Here is a 22,237-nt window from a genome sequence, read left to right as displayed (position 1 = left end):
TCCTGATTTTTCATGTTGCAGGATGTGTCCCTTTCAGCACATGTGTAATCATGCCTGTAACACAGGCACCCCTACACCATGGTGGCACATGGCAGCAAATTGTGCGCCAGTGCAGAGGTAAGGGACAGAACTGCTGCATATCTTGTGTGTACGTTGCATTTGTGCCCCTTCCCAGTGATGCAGGGAGGCATATCCTGTCACTTGCTTTCTCACCCTGCACAACAGGCCTCATACATGATGCCCAATGAGAGTTAAACGTGGACAGATGCTACAATTGTCACAGTGAAGGGAGAGGGTGATGGTTGTGGACTAGTCTGTGCATATAGTGAGGGGTCAGTGTGCATTTCATGTGTTTGGTGTTTTCTTATTAGTGTGCCCACATGCAACCCTTTAGCATGCATACAGTTCATTTTATCTCTGGGACCTATTTGCCTCCCCTTTATGGTATTTGTTAGTTACTACTTTGCCCCCGCTGCAACTTACCATGTGGTTGTTGTTGTTTGATGTATGGGCCACTGTCCTATCCCTGGACTCCTGCCACCAACACTTCAGGGATGATGACTGCCACCATCTCCTCCAGGTCATCCAGGTGCTCCTGGGCCATGGGATTTACACCTCCTGTCTGCAATTCTGCCTTGTGGTTGCTGGCCAGCTTCCCCTTTGTTCTGCTCTTGCAATCGTGCCAGTGCTTTTAATGATCAATGATCCTCTTGACCTCTGCCACACTTTTTACTGTATCAACAATGGACTGTCATGGCCCTTTTTCCTCCCTAATGGCAGTTTTGAGGTGATGAAGACCTGGTGGTGATGCTCCGTCACCTCAGTGATCAGGATCTGGTTCTCCTCCTCACTAAACCTGCACTTCCTCTTCCTCATCCCCTTTTCCTGGGAGTCTGTCTGGACATCCTGGCTGTTAGTGGGGTCACTGGGGTCCTCCTGGGGTCTTAGCTCTCCCAGGTTCTCCACTTTTCATGCAATGCCTCCTGTTTTTGTGTGTGTTTGTTTTGCATTTCACTGGCTGTTTTTGACGCTTTTAGGCTCAAAAGTGATGCTAGCACGGCTAGTGTCAAAATGTGTGCATCCAGTCAGGCTAACACCACTTTTGCTGCACTAGCTTCATTTTGTTTTGTGATATGTCGCACAGGCTAGCGTCTTTTTTTTACGCTAACCTGTTCCTATCGCCATGGTGCTCCATTTTGTAAATACAGTGCACACATGGCTGCAAGAACTTACTTAGTGCGACATTACATTTTTTGATGCACAACTGCGCTAGCGCAGTTGTGCATCATTTCTTGTAAATGAGGCTCTAGGTCTGTGAAGTGGGCATAAAACATGTTTTGTTATCAGTCGCTTTTTCAAGGCGGAAAAAATCATATATGTACAACAATTAGGACTTAAACAATACTGAGGAACTTATACATAACAGTATGTGATATACATTTTGTGTTAATATTATGAGAGGCGAAAGTACCTTCTCACTTCTAAAGAATTTAAGATGGCATGTGTATATCCCAGTTACTTTATCCACTGATTGACATAACGTTTTACCACACTCAAAGGAAATCTCTCTTGATGTTAAGAATTTAACATCACACTTTCAGACCACATATGCACAACCACTGTGATTAATCTTATACCTATTCACTGTCCAAAGAATGATTCCCTTCTATATCATTACACATTCCTGGTTTCAAGTAACAATATTAGCATTACAAGCATGACAGTTTTATTACACTACATTAAAAAAAAATCAATATTATGCATTGGGAAACTTACGTCGCGATTACTTATTTACTTTAATACTTCATATATGCAGTTAATTTATGGATATGGCGTGCCATGTATCACAGTGTACGTGATATGCACTCTTTTTCACTGTCATATGGACCTAGGGTTTATGCAGTTTTTATGAGGATTAAATCTCAAGTTCACTTTCCATTAACACGTGGGGCCTTTTTGAATGGCATTAGCAAATTTAATTCATGTTTGCTGCACCTTCCCTTTGCTGTTTTCCCTTCATAATTAATCACTAGCTTTGTGTGAGGTAATTTCGTTTTGTAAAATCAATGTACAATCAATACACTAATATCCAGCATCTTAGTAAAGTCCACAATTTGTCGAATTGTGGCAGAGCACACAGGGGAAGTAGCAGGGCTTTCTAATTTAAAATCCGTCTAAATTACAGAATGTATGTTTATCTAACTAAGGTACTTGCCAATATTCATTTTGATGGTCAGGAAGGTAAATATATGTAGCTTCTCCAAAACATTCTGCTCCCACTCCTCTGTATTAGTCCTATAGCATTCATCCCAGAATGTTCCAGGCCAGCTCTCCCCTGCTGCTGCATCACTCTCCCCTGTTTGCTGTCTAGCTCTCCTGCTTTCTGTCTCGTTTTTATTGCTTTCGCCCCCCTTTTTCTCAATTTTTCTGAGTACGTTCTCTTGCTCTCTGCCTCGTTTTCCCTATTTTCTCCACCTTTCCTTCTATTTTTTTGAATGCTTTCTCCTGCCTTCTGTCTCATTGTCACTGCTTTCTCCCTCCTTTCCCTCTCGGTTTCAGAGTGATTTCTCCTGCTTTCTGCCTCGTTTTCACTACCTTCTCCCTCCTTTCCCTCCGTTTTACTGAATGCTTTCTCCTGCCTTCTGCCTCGTTTTCACTGCTTTCTCCCTCCGTTCCCTCTGTGTTTCTGAGTGATTTTTCCTGCTTTCTGCCTCGTGTTCACTTATCAATCCCTACTTTCCCTCCATTTTTCGGAATGCTTTCTCCTGCCGTGTTTTCTCTGCTTTCTCCTTCCTTTCCCTCAATTGTTCTGAGTACTTCTTCCTGCTTTTTGCCTCCTTTTGTTCTCCCTCCTCCCAGGACCTACTTAGTAGAGGCCACAGCGGTCTCCGAAGGTGCCCAGTGCCAGGACCCATGGCTTTTCCACCCTAAGAAGATACTCCACCGCTGACCTCCGAGCCTTGGACCCCAGACGCACCAACAACCACTGCTGCCACTTATCCCCATGTACCAGAGGACCATTCCCCTGCCGACACTTCCACCTCACTTTCAGCACTGAAGCAATCAGCGCACCCAATTCATCGGCAGAGACCACAACGACACAACTGCAGTGCATCCTACACAATGCACTTTCATTAGCTAAACACACCACAGAGGCCTAGGACACGATCTGCTTCCTCCTCCAGATGTCATCTTCCTCTCAGAAACCTGGCTCAACCCGACCTCTGCATCAGACATCACCACCGCCATCCCAAAAGGTTACAAGGTAACACACAGGACCGAACCAATAAGCACAGAGGCGGAATCACTGTAATCTACACGGACATTATCTGCTGCATGACATCCCCTGATGACCAGACACTGGTAATGGAGCACCTCAACTTCCAACTCCACACAGACAGAAAAAGCACCATCAGAGGCACCCCTGCCTACAGACCACCAGGACTACGCCCCAGCTTCTGCAACGCTATCCCTAAACTCATCGTCCTGCGACTATGAGCACTACATATTCCTAGGGGACCTCAACTTCCACCTTGACGACCCCAGCAACTCCCACTCCACCGACCTCCTGGAAAGCTTGAGCAACATCGGCCTCAAGCAGCTTGTCACTGACGCTACTCACATTGCAGGACACACACTCAACCCCATCTTTACCTCCAATGATAGAGTCAGGTACATCCACACCACACAACTCTCCTGGTCCGACCTCCACAGCATACACTTCACCATCTCCAGATCCTCATATCTCGCTACCAAGATCCAACCAAAGAAACTGGAAAAAGGTATCAGAGGTCCGGTGGAATGACACTTTCTGCTCCCACCTACCAGACTCTACACTTGACCATGAACAATCAGCAAAGACCTTCTCCCAGTGGATCACACAATGTGCCGGCACCATCGCCCAAGACAGCCAATGTCAAAGAAAAAAGCAAAAGAGCAAGCTGGTTCACTGATCTACTGCACTCCTCCAAATGCAACTGCTGACAACTTGAAAGAAATTGGCACATCCGCAAAAAACAGAACACCGCACCGCCTTCAGGAATGCCCTCAACCAGTTCCACCACCTCCTGAAAAAACACAAGAAGAACATACTAGAAGACTGCATCAAAGCCAGCATAAACTACAGCAAAGAACTCTTTGCCATTATGAAGTTCACCAATCCGGCAGCCACAGAGAATGACATCACTCCCTCCCAGGAACTGTGAGACAATCTTGCAGACTTCTTTCATGACAACATCTGCAAAAACATTGAATGCCAACCTTCCACTGCAGACAGCACCAACCAGCTCAAATACACAAACACGAACCCCGAAAACTTTCTCACTGGGAACTCCTCACCACACAAGACACTATTTCCTTCATGTTCTCTGTACACTCTGGCGCACCCATGGACCCTTGCCCCCACCACGTCTTCAACCTCGGAAGCAAGACAATCAGTGATGAGCTCAGGAAGGTCCTCAGTACCTCCATTACTGTGGCATCCTTCCTGGAGGTCTTGAAGCATGCTGAAGTGAGGCCCGCCTCAAAAACCCATCTGCCAAACGCAGCCGAAATGAAGAACTACGGGTCCATCTCTCTGCTTCCCTATCCAGCAAAAGTTCTTAAGAACGCGATCAACCAGCAACTCGCCCAACACCTAGAAGACACAACCTCCTGGACCCCTCCCAATGTAGATTTTGAGCTCTACACGGCACCGAGACCCTGATTGCTGCCACAGATGATGCCAGAGCCTTCCTGGACCATGGGGAAACAGCAGTTCTCATTCTCCTAGACCTGTCTGCCACAGTTGATACCGTCTCCCACCAACTCCTGATCAACAGACTCCACCACATCGGTATTCAAGGAAACACCCTCAAATAGATTACCTCGTACCTCACTGGCAGAACCCAAAGGATCAGTCTCCCACCATTCACCTCAGAGCCAAGAAGATCATCTATGGAGTCCCCCAAGGATCATCCTTCAGCCTGACCCTCTTTAACACCTACATGACCCCGATGGCCGTCACCGTCAGATCACATGGACTCAACATCATCGCCTACGTTGACGACACACAACTCATCCTCTCACTGTACGAAGATCCCTCCACCACAAAAGCTAATTTCTATAGATGAATGATGAATGTAGCAGATTGGAAGAGGACAACTATCTCAAACTCCACAACGAAAAAACAGAAGTACTCATCTTTGGGAACAAGACTTTGCCATGGACTTACAATTTGGCTTTCAGAGCTCGCACCCACCCCACCCCAACAGACCACGCCTGCAACCTTGGATTCATCTTGGATAGCTAGCTATCCATGAAGAAAGTAGTTAATGCAGTCTCATTCAACTTCTTCTGCACCCTTTGCATGCTCTGCAAGATCTTCAGGTGGCTCCCAGCAGACACCAGAAGGACCGTCACGCAAGCCCTCATCACCAGCAGACTGGACTATGGAAACATGCTCTATGTAGGAATCACAGCACGCCTCCTGAAGAGACTCCAGACAATACAGAACTCAGCAGCAAGACTTGTACTCAACCTCCCTAGAAGGTCTCACATCACACCCCATCTAAAAAAAACTACACTGGCTTCCGATTCAGAGGAGATGCCAGTTTAAGATGCTTACCCGCTCCTACAAGGCACCGCGCAACAAAGGACCAGCATAGATCAACAAAAGCCTGACCTTCCACCAACCGACCAGATACCTCCGATAAGCTTCCCTCTCCCTCACAGATGCCATACGGATACTTCAAGCCAATAGGAGAGGATGCTTCTTCTTGCACCTGGCAGCCAAGGCCTGGAACAACCTCCCCCTGCACCTCAGGACCGCACCGTCACTCCAACGATTCAGAAGAGAATTAAAGACCTAGATGTTCGACTGATCGTTCCTCCTTGCAGCAAATACAGCTCCAGCGCCTCAGGACCCTCACTGGTAATTTGCCACACTCTATAAATGTTTGATTGATTGATTGGTTCATCAAATACCCTGATTTCATTTATTTTACACAATTGTACCTACATTCCAATTCATAAATGCTTATAAATGCTAGTTTCATTTATAATAAAAGCAATTGTAGGTTTGGAGATAGAAAAGGGAGGGTGTGGTGACCCAAGAAAGTTGAGAGAATGTAGCACTTGAGTGATTTGAGTCATGAAACACGTTCATAACTCGTGTACATTTCGTAAAAGTTCATGTTTCTAATTGTCCCCGTAAAAATGTCTTAACTGTAGATGTTTATGATAAAAACATACTTAACACTTTAAAAAGGAAGAGCGAAAGAGAATGTCACTCCCTGATAATATACTCAACAAATGGTAATGGTAAGGGGACTTGCGTTTGGTTTGTTTGCAGTATTTCAAAAACATTTGTGAAACATTGAAAAAAAAGTTCTATCGAAGACACGACACAAAAATGATATAGAGGGCCTGGCATATATGGAATTGCCGTGGTGTACAGATGCTCTTTTTGTTGGTAGCACAAGTTAATTTGGGCAAACTATGGAAACGAAACTATGGTTCTTTATATGGTGTTTGGTAAACATGTTTCACTCAGAATGATGATATATGCCAATTGAAGTAAATTTTGGATTTAATAAAACTGTTTCTCCATTTCATGCACGTGACAGTAATGACCGCATACATTGGCACTCATGTTAGTCGGAAGATTTTTGTCAAAGCATGCAATTAGTATTGAGGCAGATGGTGTTGCGATGGGCATAAACATAAAAACCTAGATGTGTAAGTGACTTAAGAGACCTTAAAAATGCCAGTGTCGTTCATACAATAAAACGCTAGATGCCACTTGGATACTGCAGAGACAGATCAGATCATAGAATTAGTGTTAACATGCTCATGTCAAACTCCGAAGACCTTGGCTTAGGTTCCTGTGTGGCCAAGGGAAACAAAATGACCATATATAGCAACTATAAGAAATCTACATTGTTTCCTTAGAAGCCAGAGCATTTCATTTATTCACACATCTTTTTATTATTTTCAGCGCTCACTCACAATCCCCTAAAGCAATTTTAATTTGTAAAGGTGTAAATGTGGAAAGGAATATGGCATATAACTTAGACATATACTCAAAGAACAACAATTACAATGTGGACTCATTCATGTTAGTCTGTACAAAAGGAGGCAAAATTGGCAACAGCATGAACTAACCTCTGTCTCTGAAAGTAAGAGTAGGGAATATTGATAATCATATGTCCTGTATGTTTTTGAGGGCTGGAGGGTGAATGATGGGTGGATGGATAGATGAATGGATTAATAAATTCCAATTTTAGTACTGTAAAATGCCACTGACCTCGTTCTACAATTCCCAAATTAAAAGATAAAGTTTACAACACTATCACAGAATTCTATACAACAGAGAACTAGCAAAAGCAACAAATAAGTCCATGTATTGAGGAGAAGACAGAGCATAGGCAGGTCTGATATATTTATGTGTGGGAGTGTCATCAGGCACCGTGGGAATTCCATAATGATGTACATTACTTCTTCTTCAATAACATATGCTGGACTAAAGCAGAGATTGATTATATCATTTGCTTCACTCAAAGCTCATGTTGTTTTTTTTCGTTCGTTTAGCATCCAATTGCTCCTACTTCAAGTTCTTCACCTCGGGCGATGAAGTGCAAATATTTCAACGCACCACTCACAAAGGCAAGACATTTATTTACTCATATTCTGCTTTGTTCTTTCATTCGGACAATGCATGTCTTTTGGATAGAGAGTTTAGATGTTGTGATGCAGCATGCTGTTGGCAGTGTATGATATCTACAGGTTGAGATCACTGACTATAAATTATGGGGTGTGATCTAAGGGGCCTATTCCAGTAACACAATTAGCTATTGCCTATCATCTGCCTTTAACATGTTGATTCAGCCTGCTAGAGATTTGACATCTCTTCACCACAATCTTTGCTCCGTCCATTGTTAATACTACTGCAAGGAAGCTGAGAGGCTACAGAAAGAGAAAAGTAAGCGGGTCAGAGGTAGGGAAGCTGAAGGATGTTATGGAGAAGATGCCAGTGCAAAAAGAAGATAAGGTAGACGATTCATAGAAAAAAGAGCCATGAGTGAGGGCAGCTGGCAATAAAGGTAAAGAAGGTAGGTAAAGAGGAAGTAGTGCATTAGGAGTCACACTAGGACTAGTTAAGGCCATTTATGGATGCAGATGATGAATCTGCTCTATCTCAAAAAAGTTTACTCTAAATAATTCCGTCACATATTCGACAAATTAACATATGTAAAGACCTAATTAGTGACTTTGCTGAAACAGGCCCAGTACCACCATACAGTGTGGGAAAACAATTGTTTACACTGCCCAGTTCAATGAAGGCAATAGTGGCGGCTGCCAAAAATCACAAAGGGGGGTATTTGGGATGGAGGAGGGAAAACAAATAAAAAATAAATTAAAAAATATGAACGTACCTGTCCTGGCCCTGCTGGCTGCCATGCGTTCCTCTTCTGCTGGTGTCCCAGCAGTCCCTAGGGCAACAGCACAGGCTCCCCGTGCAATCTTGGTGCTGCTCTCATGCTGTACCTAGAATGAGAACAGTACCAGGATTGGTCGTAGCGGCTTGGTCTGCCACTCAGACACTGTGTGGGATTCTGTGGAGTTTCTCCAACCCGGCTGTGCAGCACAGCCGGTTTGGAGAAACCTAAGTGCACATGTAAGTTTGGCCGGCCTAAGACAGCCAGCCAAACTGATATGCACACTCAAGTGCACTCAGCGACTCCATTCCCCCTCCCCTCTGCCCCTTCCGTGGCCCATTCCCGCCCCTCCCTGCTAGCTGAGCCAGCAGCTGAAAAATAATATCATAGTAAAGTACCGTATATTTTTCAGCTGCTGGATGTTAGCCATGGGGGTGACGCTCCTTTGCCATTGCGAAGGAGCCGATCCTGGAAGGCAGTCTATATGTAATAGGCTATGCTACACTTCACTGTATAATGCAATCAATACTAATTAACTTCATGCTGATATGTAAAGAGAAGGAAAAGAAAAGACAAAGAAAACAGTTCTATAGGAGGTCTGAACCAGAATTTCTGTTGGAATTTAAAATTTGTAAAACTTTCCAGCAATAACTAAATCCACACAAACTCCCATGTTGCTAATCAATGTGCACTTGAAAAATGAATAGTTAAAACATTTACTTTACTTTGACATTCAACTATGACAGTTTATAAATGCACCAAAAATTGTGCAAACATAAACATTACTGACATCTTTGAACTACTCCAAAATCTCAGATTTCTGCCCCAGAAACGTCATAATCTCCCTGAAATGTTACATAATATATTTAGTTTTGCATTGAAATCTAAGACTCCTGAATCCTAAATTTCCTTACAGTCCATTGAATTTTTCACCAGGTAAAAATCGATATTGATGCACACACAGAGTCAGTCCATCTTAACAGCTTAAGAACCTTTAAATATATTAACAAGTATTGGTCATATTTTGATGGTACCTGGACTGTTCAAAGTTGAGGGACTTTCCCTCTGCAAACTTCCCAAAGGTTTTATTAAATGTTTGCTAATGTTTTTATCTTCACAACGCCTGCAAAGTTTTTAAAAAGAGCAATTAAACCATCTTCAAAATGTAGACGTTTGTAATTGGGAGCCCTTACCAGAACATTCCTGAAAAAAGCGAGGTGCTGCATGTCACAGTTTTGTATTGTGCAAAACCTGTGCACTTTGTACAATTCCAGTGGAAATAGACCAATCCTACCCTAAGTTAATAATACAAATTCACCTATCCTTCTTTACATCCTCATATTACTCCTATGAGTGTTTTTAATGTTGATTATTTTCTGATCTGTTTCCTCAACTTTATTTCTTTCCACTTTGTAGACCTGAACATCACAGCAGCCGTTATGTCTCTTCTCAGCATTCTCTTGATGGCAATGGGAGCCCTGTGCATCACCATGGCTCTCAGCAAGGGCGTAGAATTTCTTCTTAAGCCAGCTTCTTTCTTCTTCATCTTCTCTGGTAAGGGAGCACTTTATTGTTAACATCGACCAAGCCTTCTTTTTCTGACGTAACCTGTCCACACAACTGGGATGATGGGAAACAGCGTTGAAGTGCATTTCACGAATTGGAAGCCATCTCAAATGAAGCCAGGGCAGGTGGGTAGTGGACAAATGCCTCTATCAATCTAATTATTTTAAACTGGAGGACTCCATACCAGCACCCTATGGTAGCAACTCACATATTGTACGTCCCTTTAACTCTAGAGCCAACTAGTAGACATATCTATAATCACAGACGGAATTCAGTCGATTTCTGAATTCGACGGACATTGTAATTCAACAGCCGGATGGGCTTTGCTAAATATTGATAATATATTTTCCGAACTAAAAGTGGGCAAAGATTTGATTTCCTCAGCACCTCTAGGCAAATGTTATGTTTTTTTTTTTTACTCCGCCCACTTTTGTCTTACAGGAAGATGTCCATCCGCTTTATTTTTGCGGGAGAAAAGTCCTCTTTTATTCAAAAAGGGATTGAAATGTTTCACTTTTTTGGTTGACAGAAATCTGCAAAATTGTTGTTTGCTGGGTTTTTTTCTCCCTCAAAATTAATTTTTTAACCACAGGCAAAAAGCACAAGACTAAAGAAACTTTGTAAAGGTTTCAAAGTTGATAAAACGCCATGAGCTGTGTGGAACTCACCTATAAACAAAAGGGAGGCTTGTGTGATTATCTTTTAATTTATTCTGTAGTTTTATAAAGTATTGTTAGAAATGGGGTCTCTAGTTGGCAGTCAGTTTACACTGTGTCCAAGTAGAGACCCTCACTGTAGTCAGAGTAAGGGAGGTACACAGCTCAGATAACTCCTGCTCACCCTCTTGGTAGCTTGGCATAAGCAATCAGGTTTATTACACAGGCGATGTGTAAAGGATTTGCACAGACACACACAGTAACAAAGTGAAAACACCACAAAAGAACTACACACCAGTTTAGAAAAATAGACAATATGTATCTTAATCAAACAAGACCAAAACAACAAAAATCTAACATACACAAGCAAAGATATGAATTTTTAAAGCAAAAAGTCTTAATCCATAGAAATCAATGGACGCTTTGTTTTAGCACAATGTACACGTTATGCATGAAAACTAATGCCACATGGGTGAGCCTGCAATGGAAAAACAAGTGATGCGTCGATTCCTTACTCGCAAGTGAGGCCTTTCTTGATTCTTTCTCAGTCAGGTAAGCATTGCTTGGGGGCGTGGCCAACATGGCGGCCGGAGCGGACGTGTGATTTGAGCTCCGCTCACGGCCCACCACTAATCGGCAAAATACGGACGTCCCTGCAGCCGCCAGTAACTAAAATCGGCTGCGCGGGGACACAGCAAGTTGGTAGCAGGGATCGCCGCTGAGAAAAACGGAGACGAACCGGGAGGACGGTGCAGCGCGGGCCCACAAGTGAGCCTGGACGGGTGGGGAGAGGCCTCGCCTTCGCCTGGCCTGACATAGCTGCGGGGGCGGCGCTAGGTCCCCGGAGGACCGCGCCGGCCCTCTGAAGAGACGAGGCGGGACAGCGCTCCCCCTCCCCCCCGGAGGCAGGTACGATTTTTCCCCCAAGGGGATCAGGCATATCGGCGGCGGCCCATGTGCGAGGACGAGGGGCGCGCCCGAGACACAAGTCGGGTCTCGAGTCGATCGAGACACTAAAGCCAAGGCAGACTCACCCCCTTCACGCCCGACGACACAGCGCGGCCCCACAGGTGAGCCTGGACGAGCGGGGAGGCCTCGCCTTTGCCTGACCTGGCCTAGCTGCGGGGGTGGCGCTAGATCCCCGGAGGACCGCGCCAGCCCTCGGAAGAGACGAGGCGGGGCGACGCTTCCCCCCCCCCCCTCCCCCGGAGGCAGGTATGATTTTTCCCCCAAGGGAATCAGGGCATATCGGCGGCAACCCCTGCGCGAGGACGGGGGCGCGCTCGAGACACAAGTAGGAAGACAAATAAAAATAGAAGGAAAAGAATAAGAGGAAACAGCAAAAGAAAGAACAGCCAGGGCAATGGAAGAAAATTGGGGGAAAAAAAAGAGAGAGATGATAAAAGAACCTAATGAATAAACTTCCCACAGGAACCGGCAGCGAACCGTGACCACATAAACCCCAGCCTCCATTTGAACTTTCACACCAAACGAAGGGAGGTAGAGCAAAAAAAAAAAAAAAGAAACAAGACGAATCTGAAGCTAATACAACGGTGTATCATACCACGCAAATCATATAATACGGGGCGGCACCAGGACAATCACCGCCTCACACAATAAACAACGTTATCACGACGCGAATAAATATGGGCAAATCAAAACCTCCTAAAACACACCCAAACATAGAGACTGAGACAACCCCCCTCGAAGGAGAAATGGGCACTCAAACTGATGCCTTACGAAAGATGTCTGAAACTTTGGCTGCTCACTCTGCACAATTCACTAAAGGGCTACAAGCGGTACTAGACACGAAGACCTAATTAGAGGGAAAAATAGACTCAGTGGTACTGGAAGTCAACCTTCTCCGCATCGATCAACGGAAACTGGCGGAAAGAGTCGCCACCACTGAGACGGCACTAGAGACGGCCCAACCAGCAATAATCGAGATGAAAGCTCAAATCCAACGCATGGAAAACGACATAGCATCACTACAACGCAGAGCGGAGGACGCTGAAAGCCGATCACGTAGGAATAATGTAAGGTTTATGGGGGTCCCGGAGCGACTAGAACTCCCGAATGCTGAACATTATTTGGAGCAATGGCTCAAAGACACAGTACTACCTCAAACCATTGCACAAACACTAGTGATAGAACGCGCACACAGAGTCCCAGGTGGACCGCCCCGGCCGGGTGCTCCGCCCCGCCTGCAGATAGCAAGGTTCTTAAACTTTAGGGACCGTGATCAAGTACTGCAAAGCTTCCGAAACAAAAGCCCGATACGAATGGAGAACGCCGAGATAACAGCATACCCCGACTACACAATGGAAGTCCAACGCAAACGTGCTACCTTCACAAGAGTGAAGCAGACTCTCCGCGACAAGAATATCCCCTACTCCCTCATCTTCCCGGCTAGGCTGAGAGTAATAGACGGCGACAGGACTCTCTTCTTTCCATCAGCAGAAGACACATGGACATGGCTCCACGCCAAGGGACTGGTGGACCCAGTAACGGAACCGGACGGACGCAATGAGTGGATGGAGCCCCAGAAGGAAAAAAAAACCATCAATAGGACTCAAGCCAGGCCAACAAGATCACAAGCAGCAGATGCACAGGCACAGGTCCTTAAAGTGGCGACTACATTCACATCCGCGCAACCAACACCCAGAACTGAAAACAGAGACTCGGATTCAAACTCCTCACGAGATTACCCGAGTCCCCCTCCTTCACCACTCATGCCCGGTCCCGCTCTGACCCCACGCACAGCAGATGACATATGAAACCGCACAAACAAGCAGGAAAAACTAAGACACTAAATAAGCAAGCGTCACACCAAAATAACGGCAGGCATAATCGACCTGGGGCAGATCGGGAACGACACATAAACCAACATACACAGGACAGATTACATCCCTCAGTGAATGCGCACAGTAGTTGGACACCAAGAAAGGCTGACACGCATGAACTAGCCCAAAGCGCAGGAAAAAACTAGAAACCTGGACGATCGTGACGCACAGGGACACGAAATCATCCACGTGGGCCAAGGCCGATCGCTGGCCCGGACCCCCCCATTGACCACATCCCCACACCCAACGGGGTCACCGTATGGACTTGAAGCTCAGAAATGTAAAGCATGGCACCGGTTGTGCCACACAGTTCTGTATGGTTAAGGTTTTTTTTTTTTTTTTATGATAATATGCCAACACGTATATCCCAACTGTTGCCACAGACGATATGCACAGGGGGGAGGGGACTCAGAGAGGGGATGCTAAATTTGAAAAGATCCACAATCATTGCAGTGAAATTAACAAGCGACACAAAACTAACACTATGGCTACATACAATATCTTAACCTGGAACGTTAGGGGGATGGCAAATATAAATAAATGCAATAGAATCTATAACTACCTCAAACGCCATAAAATCCAGGAGACACACCTAGCAGCTGAAGATCTAAATAAGTTGGCCAGAAAATGGTCAGGAAAGATATACGGCACCAACACTTCGACGTACACAAAAGGCGTATTGATATGGATAGCCCCCAATGTCCCCTACGCAGTGGAACACACACAGATAGATAAAGATGGTAGATATGTCCACTTAAGAGGGGAACTGGACGGTAAACAACTAAGCATCACAGGTATATATGCGTCCAATACTAAACAGATAGACTTCTTACAGTCCACTTATGCAGCACTAACATGGGACCCACTGACCCCTAGCATATGGGGAGGAGATTTCAACTGTGCACCAGATACCAATATGGATAGATCACACCCCTCCACTAGCAGGTGCCCCAAGCAGGAGACTTTCACAAGCACTGCAGAACTGGATGGCAGATAGAAGATTACATGACGCATGGCGGAACCTACATCCCACGGACAAAGAGTACTCATATTTCTCCCCGGTACACCAACTACGTATCCGCATAGACTTGCAATTATACACGTACAAGCTCACAACATTGCTAATCAAGGCAGCCTACCTGGCTAAAACGATATCAGACCACTGCCCCCTAATGCCTACGATACGATGGGGTGGAGCACACACGAACACGCCTACCTGGTGCTTGCAGCCACCCTTATTACGTGACCCCCCTTCCGAGAGGAACTAGCAGAGGGCATAGACTCATACTTTAAAACAAACACAGCATCGTCAAGAGCAATAGAATGGGACAGCCACAAGGTGGTGATAAGAGGCCTATGCATGACCACGTCAGGAGGAGTCGGTAAAACTCTACATAAGGAATTGTGTGAGATCGAGAGGGCAATGAGGGAGGCAGAGAAGACAATGGAACGAAACGGGGAGGGAGCAGAAAACATGATCGAACTGAAAAAACAATGGGCTGACACGGATGCGCGGTTATGGAAATACGATTACCGCCACTACACAGCTCGAATACATGCTGAAGGCGACCGATCCAGCAGGTTGTTGTCTTGGTTACTAAAAGGCGAACAACAACACTCCACCATAAATGCCATCCGAACAGAGGAGGGCAACATAGTCAACACACAGAAATTAATGAGACTTTAAAAAAATACTATGCAACATTGTACAAAGCAAACCCTCCCCCGACCGAACGACAAATGAGTGAATTTTTCCAGACGCTCCAACTAACTAAACTGTCAGTAGAACAACTGATGGAGCTAGAAAACCCCATTGAACTAGATGAGATCCAACAGGCGCTAAAGCAAATGGCACATAATAAAGCCCCAGGAGGAGGTGGGCTCCCAGCGGAGTACTATCAGACCTTTGCAAATCAAACGATGGCACCATATCTAGTAATGCTGCAAGAAGCATTCGAAAAAGGGCACCTCCCAGAGTCATAGCGCGAGGCAACTATAGTGGTCCTCCACAAGAAAGGACGCGACCCACTAGATGTCCGGTCATACAGACCATTGTCACTATTAAATTCTGACTGTAAATTACTGGGGAAGGTACTAGCACACCGATTACTCCCATCAATGCCAACACTGATTCATCCGGACCAATCCGGTTTCATACCTGGTCGCAGCACACATACAAATATCAGATGCCTGCTACGACTCATAACTGAAACACCAGAGCTAGATTACACAAGGACGGCAGTATCACTGGATATAGAAAAGGCATTCGATACATTGGGCTGGCCATACCTGCTGAGATCCCTTAAAAATATGGGCTTCAGCAATACATTCATAAAATGAATAAAAATACTATATGCAGATCCGAAAGCAAGAGTAAAAACAGGAAAAATCATATCGGAGAAATTCGTAATAGGCAGAGGCACCAGACAAGGATGCCCACTGTCACCGCTACTATTCGCAATAGCAATAGAACCATAAGCAGTGCGCCTACGGCAGGAGGCTCCAAAATGGGGCATCCCTGACAGAGGGGCACATAAGGTCATCTCGCTATATGCAGATGACGCACTGATATACCTTCGCAATAGCTCGGAATCCCTACCAGACATATTGGAACTGCTAGACACATTCGGGGACATATCGGGACTACAGGTGAATTGGGCAAAGTCATGCCTGTTCCCGATGCAGTCAATCCCAGACCCCAACAGAAAAATAATCTCCACACATAAGCTACAGTGGTGTCACACCACTTTCAGGTACTTAGGGGTACAAATCTACCACAGCGAACAAGACCTCAGAGAAGGTAACTTAGATCGAATGATCAGGGCGATAAGAAACTCGGCGCCCTTCTGGTGCTCACTCCCACTCCCACCCATGGGAAGAGTAGCCATAGCCAAAATGATCATATTACCACGTATTCTATATTACTTCTCAGCACTACCACTTAAGCTCCCTAAGAGCTACTTCGCGCCTCTAACCAGTCTACTAACAGACTTGATATGGAACACATTCATAAACGGGCCGCCGCCGAGTAGCACTAGCTAAGACATACTTGCCATTAGAGAAATGAGGGATGGGAGCACCCCAATTTGAACCATACTATGCAGCGGCACAAATACACTGGATCATGGACTGGACATGTAACCCAAACGGCCCAGAAAACCAAATGATAAACACCCTAACAGGACACACGGACGCGATACACTGGCTCATTAGTCGAGACAAACCAACGAATACCGACAATGTACTACTGGGAATGGCGGACTGGATACGGCATCGATATGTAATGATAACAGGGCGCAAACCACCATATTCACCCAAAATCCCATTACTAGCAACCCCGGGGCTAAACAATACAATATGACAATTCAAATTAACCAACTGGGTAGACAAAGGGATTAACACAATTGGCAATATATTTGAAGAAGGACATTTCTTAACATATGAAGTACTAACGGACAGGTTCAACCTGGGTAAAGGCAAATTTCTCACATATAGGGCACTACAACAAGTAGTGCACAGAACATGGGGCAATGGCAGCAATGAACCTAACACAGCACCAATACTACATGAATTATTGACAGGGACAGGCACACAAGCAGATATATCCTGGATATACTGTACCCTACAGAATCACACGGAGGAGGCCCAAACACACGCAAAAAATAGATGGGAGACAGTGCTACATACACCTCTACACACAAAACAATGGAACATGGCACTAACAAATACAAAAAAAAATCACGTAATGCCCGTTTCCGGTACACGCAATTCAGTTACCTACACCAGACCTACCTTACCCCAGCAAGAATAAAACGCATGTTCTCACAAATCTATTCCGGAATGTCCGAGATGTGGGACACCGGAAGCAGATTTTCTACACATGACATGGAGCTGCCCACCGGTACATCGCATATGGCAGGAAGTAACAACGCAAACAGCCACATGGTCGAGACTACCCCTTATCCCCACTCCAGAGTCCTGCCTATTAGGAATACGCACACGAAAAGGAGCCGATAAACAAAAACATAGAAGCATTTATTTTATTCAAGCGCCTAATTGCAATACAATGGAAATCACCCAGTACACCTAGTATACACCGTTGGACACAAGAGATGCTACACTGGTCTAAAGCTGAAGCACAAGTGCTACAGACAATATGCGATAGTGGAGTGGAAATCAAAGGGGCTGATATATGGGACTCCATCATAAAACAGCTGGAGCAAAAAGACGATATCCGACCCCCTTGAATTAGATAATCGGCCAACCCAGTAACAAACATGTCCGAATGCCACTTACCTGTGAGGTTTAGCCAACATGCAAACAGCAGACTCAAAACTACAACTGATCTGGACTATACACCCCCCCCCCCTTTGACATGCCCCCTCCCTCCTTCCCGAAGGATCATCTCCCCACATAATACTGGACACAAATAGGCAACACGCACAAATAAGACAACCAACACATGGCGTCACCTGCTACTAAGTTCTACAGCGGGTTTTCTTTTGATTGTTTTAATTCTTCTTGTTTTCTTTGTTTCGCTTCCTTTTAAATTTTGCTGCCCTATTTGGCAACAGATCGCACATTGAACGCTGTACCGACATAATATGTAAATTGTAATGAAACATTAAATGTAGAGATAAAATGTCGAAAAAGTGGAGATATACTCAGCGAAATGTAAATGTTGTTAAAAAACTAATAAACAGATTTGAAAAAAAAAAAAAGGTAAGCATTGCTTCCGGACCAGCAGCCTCGGGTCCGTGCGGTGATGTTGAAGATTTTGACGCCCAGGGACAGTGTGTAGAAAATCCAGATGCATGGCATCGATGAATCCACATTGAGCTGGCGATGCATCGATTTCACCGGCACTGTGTCAATTTTTCAGCCACGGTGCAGGTGCTGCATTGATTTTTCTGCCGCTCGGCTCAGGTGCATGGATTTTCAGTCCGGTTCTGCCAGCTTCTCCTTCCAGGGGCCCTGAGACTGGATGTGGCACCACTTGGCAAGCCAAGGGGTCTCAGCAAGAGAGCCCAGGTGCTGGCAGATTAAATCTTTGATGTCCCTTAGACCTCTTAACAGGAGGCAAGCTCAGTTCAAGCCCTTGGAGAAACTAGCAGGATACACAGCAAAGTCCAGTATTTTTCCTCTTTAAGGCAGAGGCAGCATTTGCAGGCTAATGCAGCAAAGCACACACAGCAAAGGGGCAGTACTCGTCCTCCGGCTCTTCTTCTTGGCAGAGGTGCCTATTGATCCAGATATGTTCTAAAAATCTGGAGGTTTGGGTCCACTACTTGTACTTAGGAAAGTCTCTGTTGATCACAAGATCCTGCTTTGCCCAGGCCTGACCCCAGACACACTCCAGGGGGTCGGAGTCTGCATTGTGTGAGGACAGGCACAGCTCTTTCAGGTGCAGGTGTCAGCTCCTTCCTCCCCACTCTAGCCCAGGAGACTCATTAGGATATGCAGGACACACCTCAGCTCCCTTTGTGTCACTGTCTAGAGGGAATTCACAAACTGTCAGTCTGACCCAGACGTGGATTCCACAGGCACCCATAGGCACAGAATGGTTAAGCAAGAAAATGTCCACTTCCTAAAAGTGGCATTTTCAAACAGACAATCTAAAAACCAACTCTACCAAAAGATATATTTTAAATTGTGATTTCAGAGACCACAAACTCCCCATCTATATCTGCTCCCAGTGGGAAACTGCACTTAAAAGGCATTTAAAGGTAGTCCCCATGTTAACCTATGGGAGAGTTAGGACTTGCAATAGTGAAAACTGAATTTGGCAGTATTTCACTAAGAGGATATTTAAAACACATCAGTACATGTCCTACCTTTTGAATACACTGCACCAGACCCATGGGGCTTTTTAGGGCCTAGTTTAGGGATGACTTACATGTAGTAAAAGGAAAGGTTTGGGCCTGGCAAGTAGGTACACTTGCCAGATCGAATTGGCAGTGCACGACTGCACACACAGGCACTGCAGTGGCAGGTCTGAGACATGTTTACTGGGCTACTCGTGAGTGGCACAATCAGTGCTGCAAGCCCACTAGTAGCATTTGAGTTACAGACCCTGGTGACCTATATTGTGCTTTACTAGGGACTTACTAGAAAATCAAATGTGGCAATCATGGAAAAGCCAATCATCAATGCAATTTACACAGAGAGCTTATGCACTTTAGCACTGGTTAGCAAGTGCCCAGAATCCTAAAGCCAACAAGAACTGGTCAGAAACAATAAGAGGAAGGAAGCAAAAAGTCTGGGGTTGACCCTGCAAAAAAGGGCCAGGTCCAATAAGTATATTCTATGCCTACAGGGGATCACAGTTCTGCACATCATATTTTCAACTGATGCTGCATTTAGGTGTAGGTTATTTATTACAGTGGTGTAATCTAAGGGGCATAATTGAGCAACGGAATTATCTACAGTCTTTAATCTGCCATTTACATGTTGAGCCAGTCTGATACACATTTGACATCTCTATACCACAATATTTGTCTGTTTTTAGTACTACTGCAAGGAAGCTGGGAGGATTTAGAAAGAGAAAGGTGGCTCATGATTTACAATAGGATTAGAAAAGCCATTTGTGGATATAGATGATGAATCTACTCCTTCTCAGTAAAGCCTACTCTACACAATTCCATCACATAGTCAAGAAATAATATATGTGAAGACCCAATTAGTGTCTGTGCTGAAAGAGGCTCAGTACCAACATATAGGGTGGGACTTTTACACTCCTGAGTCCCAAGAAGGCATCCTGTTTGTAATAGGTGATGCTACACTTCATCGTACAGTGCAATAAATATTAAGAAGCTATAGGCTGAGCATTAGGTCTAGCCATGAATCATAAGAAAGTTCTGTCAAAAGGGTGAAATATACTCCAAACAGAATACAAGAAAGGAGCTTTATGAAAGAAAAGATTAGTCTTTTGGATAAAATGGTTCCAAGTGAGTTTGGCTCAATTTACACAATTTGAAAACGCAGATTACGGTATGTTAAAAAAGGATCAATGTTTCCCCGCCAAGGAATTGACGATTGGCAGTATATATTTCAGCCTTAATATGAGTCAGTTAAGAAAAAAGATCAAATTGGACTTGATAAATGGTCTGTTTAGGGCATGCAGGCAAATGGGGGTGCTCTAGGAGAGCAGATATTGTGGACAAGAACACATGTTCAGTAGGATTCCATGCCTGTGAAGAAAAAAAAACAAATGAAGGGTGGAATGCTTGAATTACTCTCACCAAATGCTGACCCGCATCCCAGTCCATTGTTGTTTTGCACAATGTACAGTGCAAACAGCAAGCACCATATCCAAATCAGGCTTAAGCCTGCTCCTTCAGAAATAGTCAGGCCCAAAATGCAAGGCATAATTCTCTTTGAGCTTGTATTGTAGGGCATACAACTGCTTGGGGATGCAGTTGTTTTTGTTTGGAACTGCAGCTTGCATGGATCTCCCTGCACTATTTTTATAACGTGGCGCTGTAGATGAACTTTGAAGTCCACTTGTCAAACCCACTAATTTGGAGTTTAAAGCCAGCTTTGGGACATGCACCAATAGAGGAGAAAGATATCCTTTACTCAATGGCTAGTTTAGATTTGGATGGAAAGAAGAATAGTACCTTCCCCTTTTGTCGAATCCATGTAAGGTAATGCAGACTTCTACTCTTAAAAGAGCTTTGTGCAGGTTGTGATATGAATGATGCCGCTCTCTATTGTAATTTTAATCTACAGCAGGGTATCATCAGTAATTGATTCATAGAGATGTGCAGGGTTTGGTAAGATTCATAAGAGTAACTTTTATGCATTAAAGGATCAATACACTGTATTGAATCTTGCAGGTCTGCGAAAGATCTAAAAACAAGGTGAATGTGGACTCCTCTGTCTTGAACAGTTGTTATTAATTTTCTACTACAGAGGGGAACCAAGTTGTTACTCTGCCTATGCACATTCCAAATATGTTGATGATTAGAGCATTATCAACAGCGAACAAAATCAGTCAGACAATGTTCTTGTTCCTAATGTGAAGCTTAGCGTCTAGTTCAAGAGACTATTAACTTGCCTTGGCCCTGCGTGCTCCTGATTGATGAACTCCGGCTAGGTTTATGCAATAAGATTTGAGCAGTGAGAGGTCTCTTGTGGGTAGAAGTTGAAGATAGTAAAGCCCATATTCATACTTTTATGACGCAAAACTGCGCTAACACAGTTTTGCGTCAAAAGGTTTAGAGCCGGCTTGCGTCATTGTAGAGGACCAGCCGGGTGCCATATTTAAGGAATGGTGCAAGCCGGTGCAAAGCTTGGGCTAGCGTAAAATAAAAGATGATAGACGGGTAAGGGTGGAGGTATGGGAAAAGGAGGTGTGCATCAGAAAATTACGCTAGGCTGGTTAGCGCTAAAAACAAAATGCCGCTAACCAGCCTAGCGTCATTTTCTGACAAACAACCACCCAAAAATAACTCCTGTCTTAGTAAAGACAGGAGTCATGCCCACCATTCCAATGGCCAGCACAGGGGACCAGTGTCCCCTTGGCATGGCCATTACACCCAGTGCCAGGCAAGAAGCCCCATGTAAGGGGCCCCCAGTGGCACATTAAAAAAAATAATACTTACCTTACTCACCTGGGATGGGGTTCCACATCCTCTGGTGTCTCTCTGGTGTGGGTAGGGGTGTTCCAGGGGCTTAGGGTGGGCACCTGTGGGCCCATTCCATGGTGTTTGGCTATGGAAATGGGTCCACAGGTACCTTAACACCCGGTCTG

General features: G+C 44.9%; 1 protein-coding gene across 1 annotated transcript in view; it reads left to right on the top strand.

Annotated features, from left to right (window-relative positions):
• The window catches only part of CACNG6 (calcium voltage-gated channel auxiliary subunit gamma 6), a 357,068-nt gene that overhangs the window by 324,663 nt on the left and 10,168 nt on the right, over positions 1-22,237 (top strand). Inside the window, exons 2-3 of the mRNA XM_069200663.1 lie at positions 7,570-7,644; positions 9,834-9,971. Of these exons, the coding sequence (XP_069056764.1) occupies positions 7,570-7,644; positions 9,834-9,971 (213 nt within the window). The remainder of the gene's footprint in view (positions 1-7,569; positions 7,645-9,833; positions 9,972-22,237) is intronic.

Source organism: Pleurodeles waltl, chromosome 7, assembly GCF_031143425.1.
Source record: "Pleurodeles waltl isolate 20211129_DDA chromosome 7, aPleWal1.hap1.20221129, whole genome shotgun sequence".
Lineage (NCBI taxonomy): Eukaryota > Metazoa > Chordata > Amphibia > Caudata > Salamandridae > Pleurodeles > Pleurodeles waltl.
The sequence above is the reverse complement of the archived record's forward strand: the minus strand, read 5'-3'. Positions and strand labels throughout refer to the sequence as shown.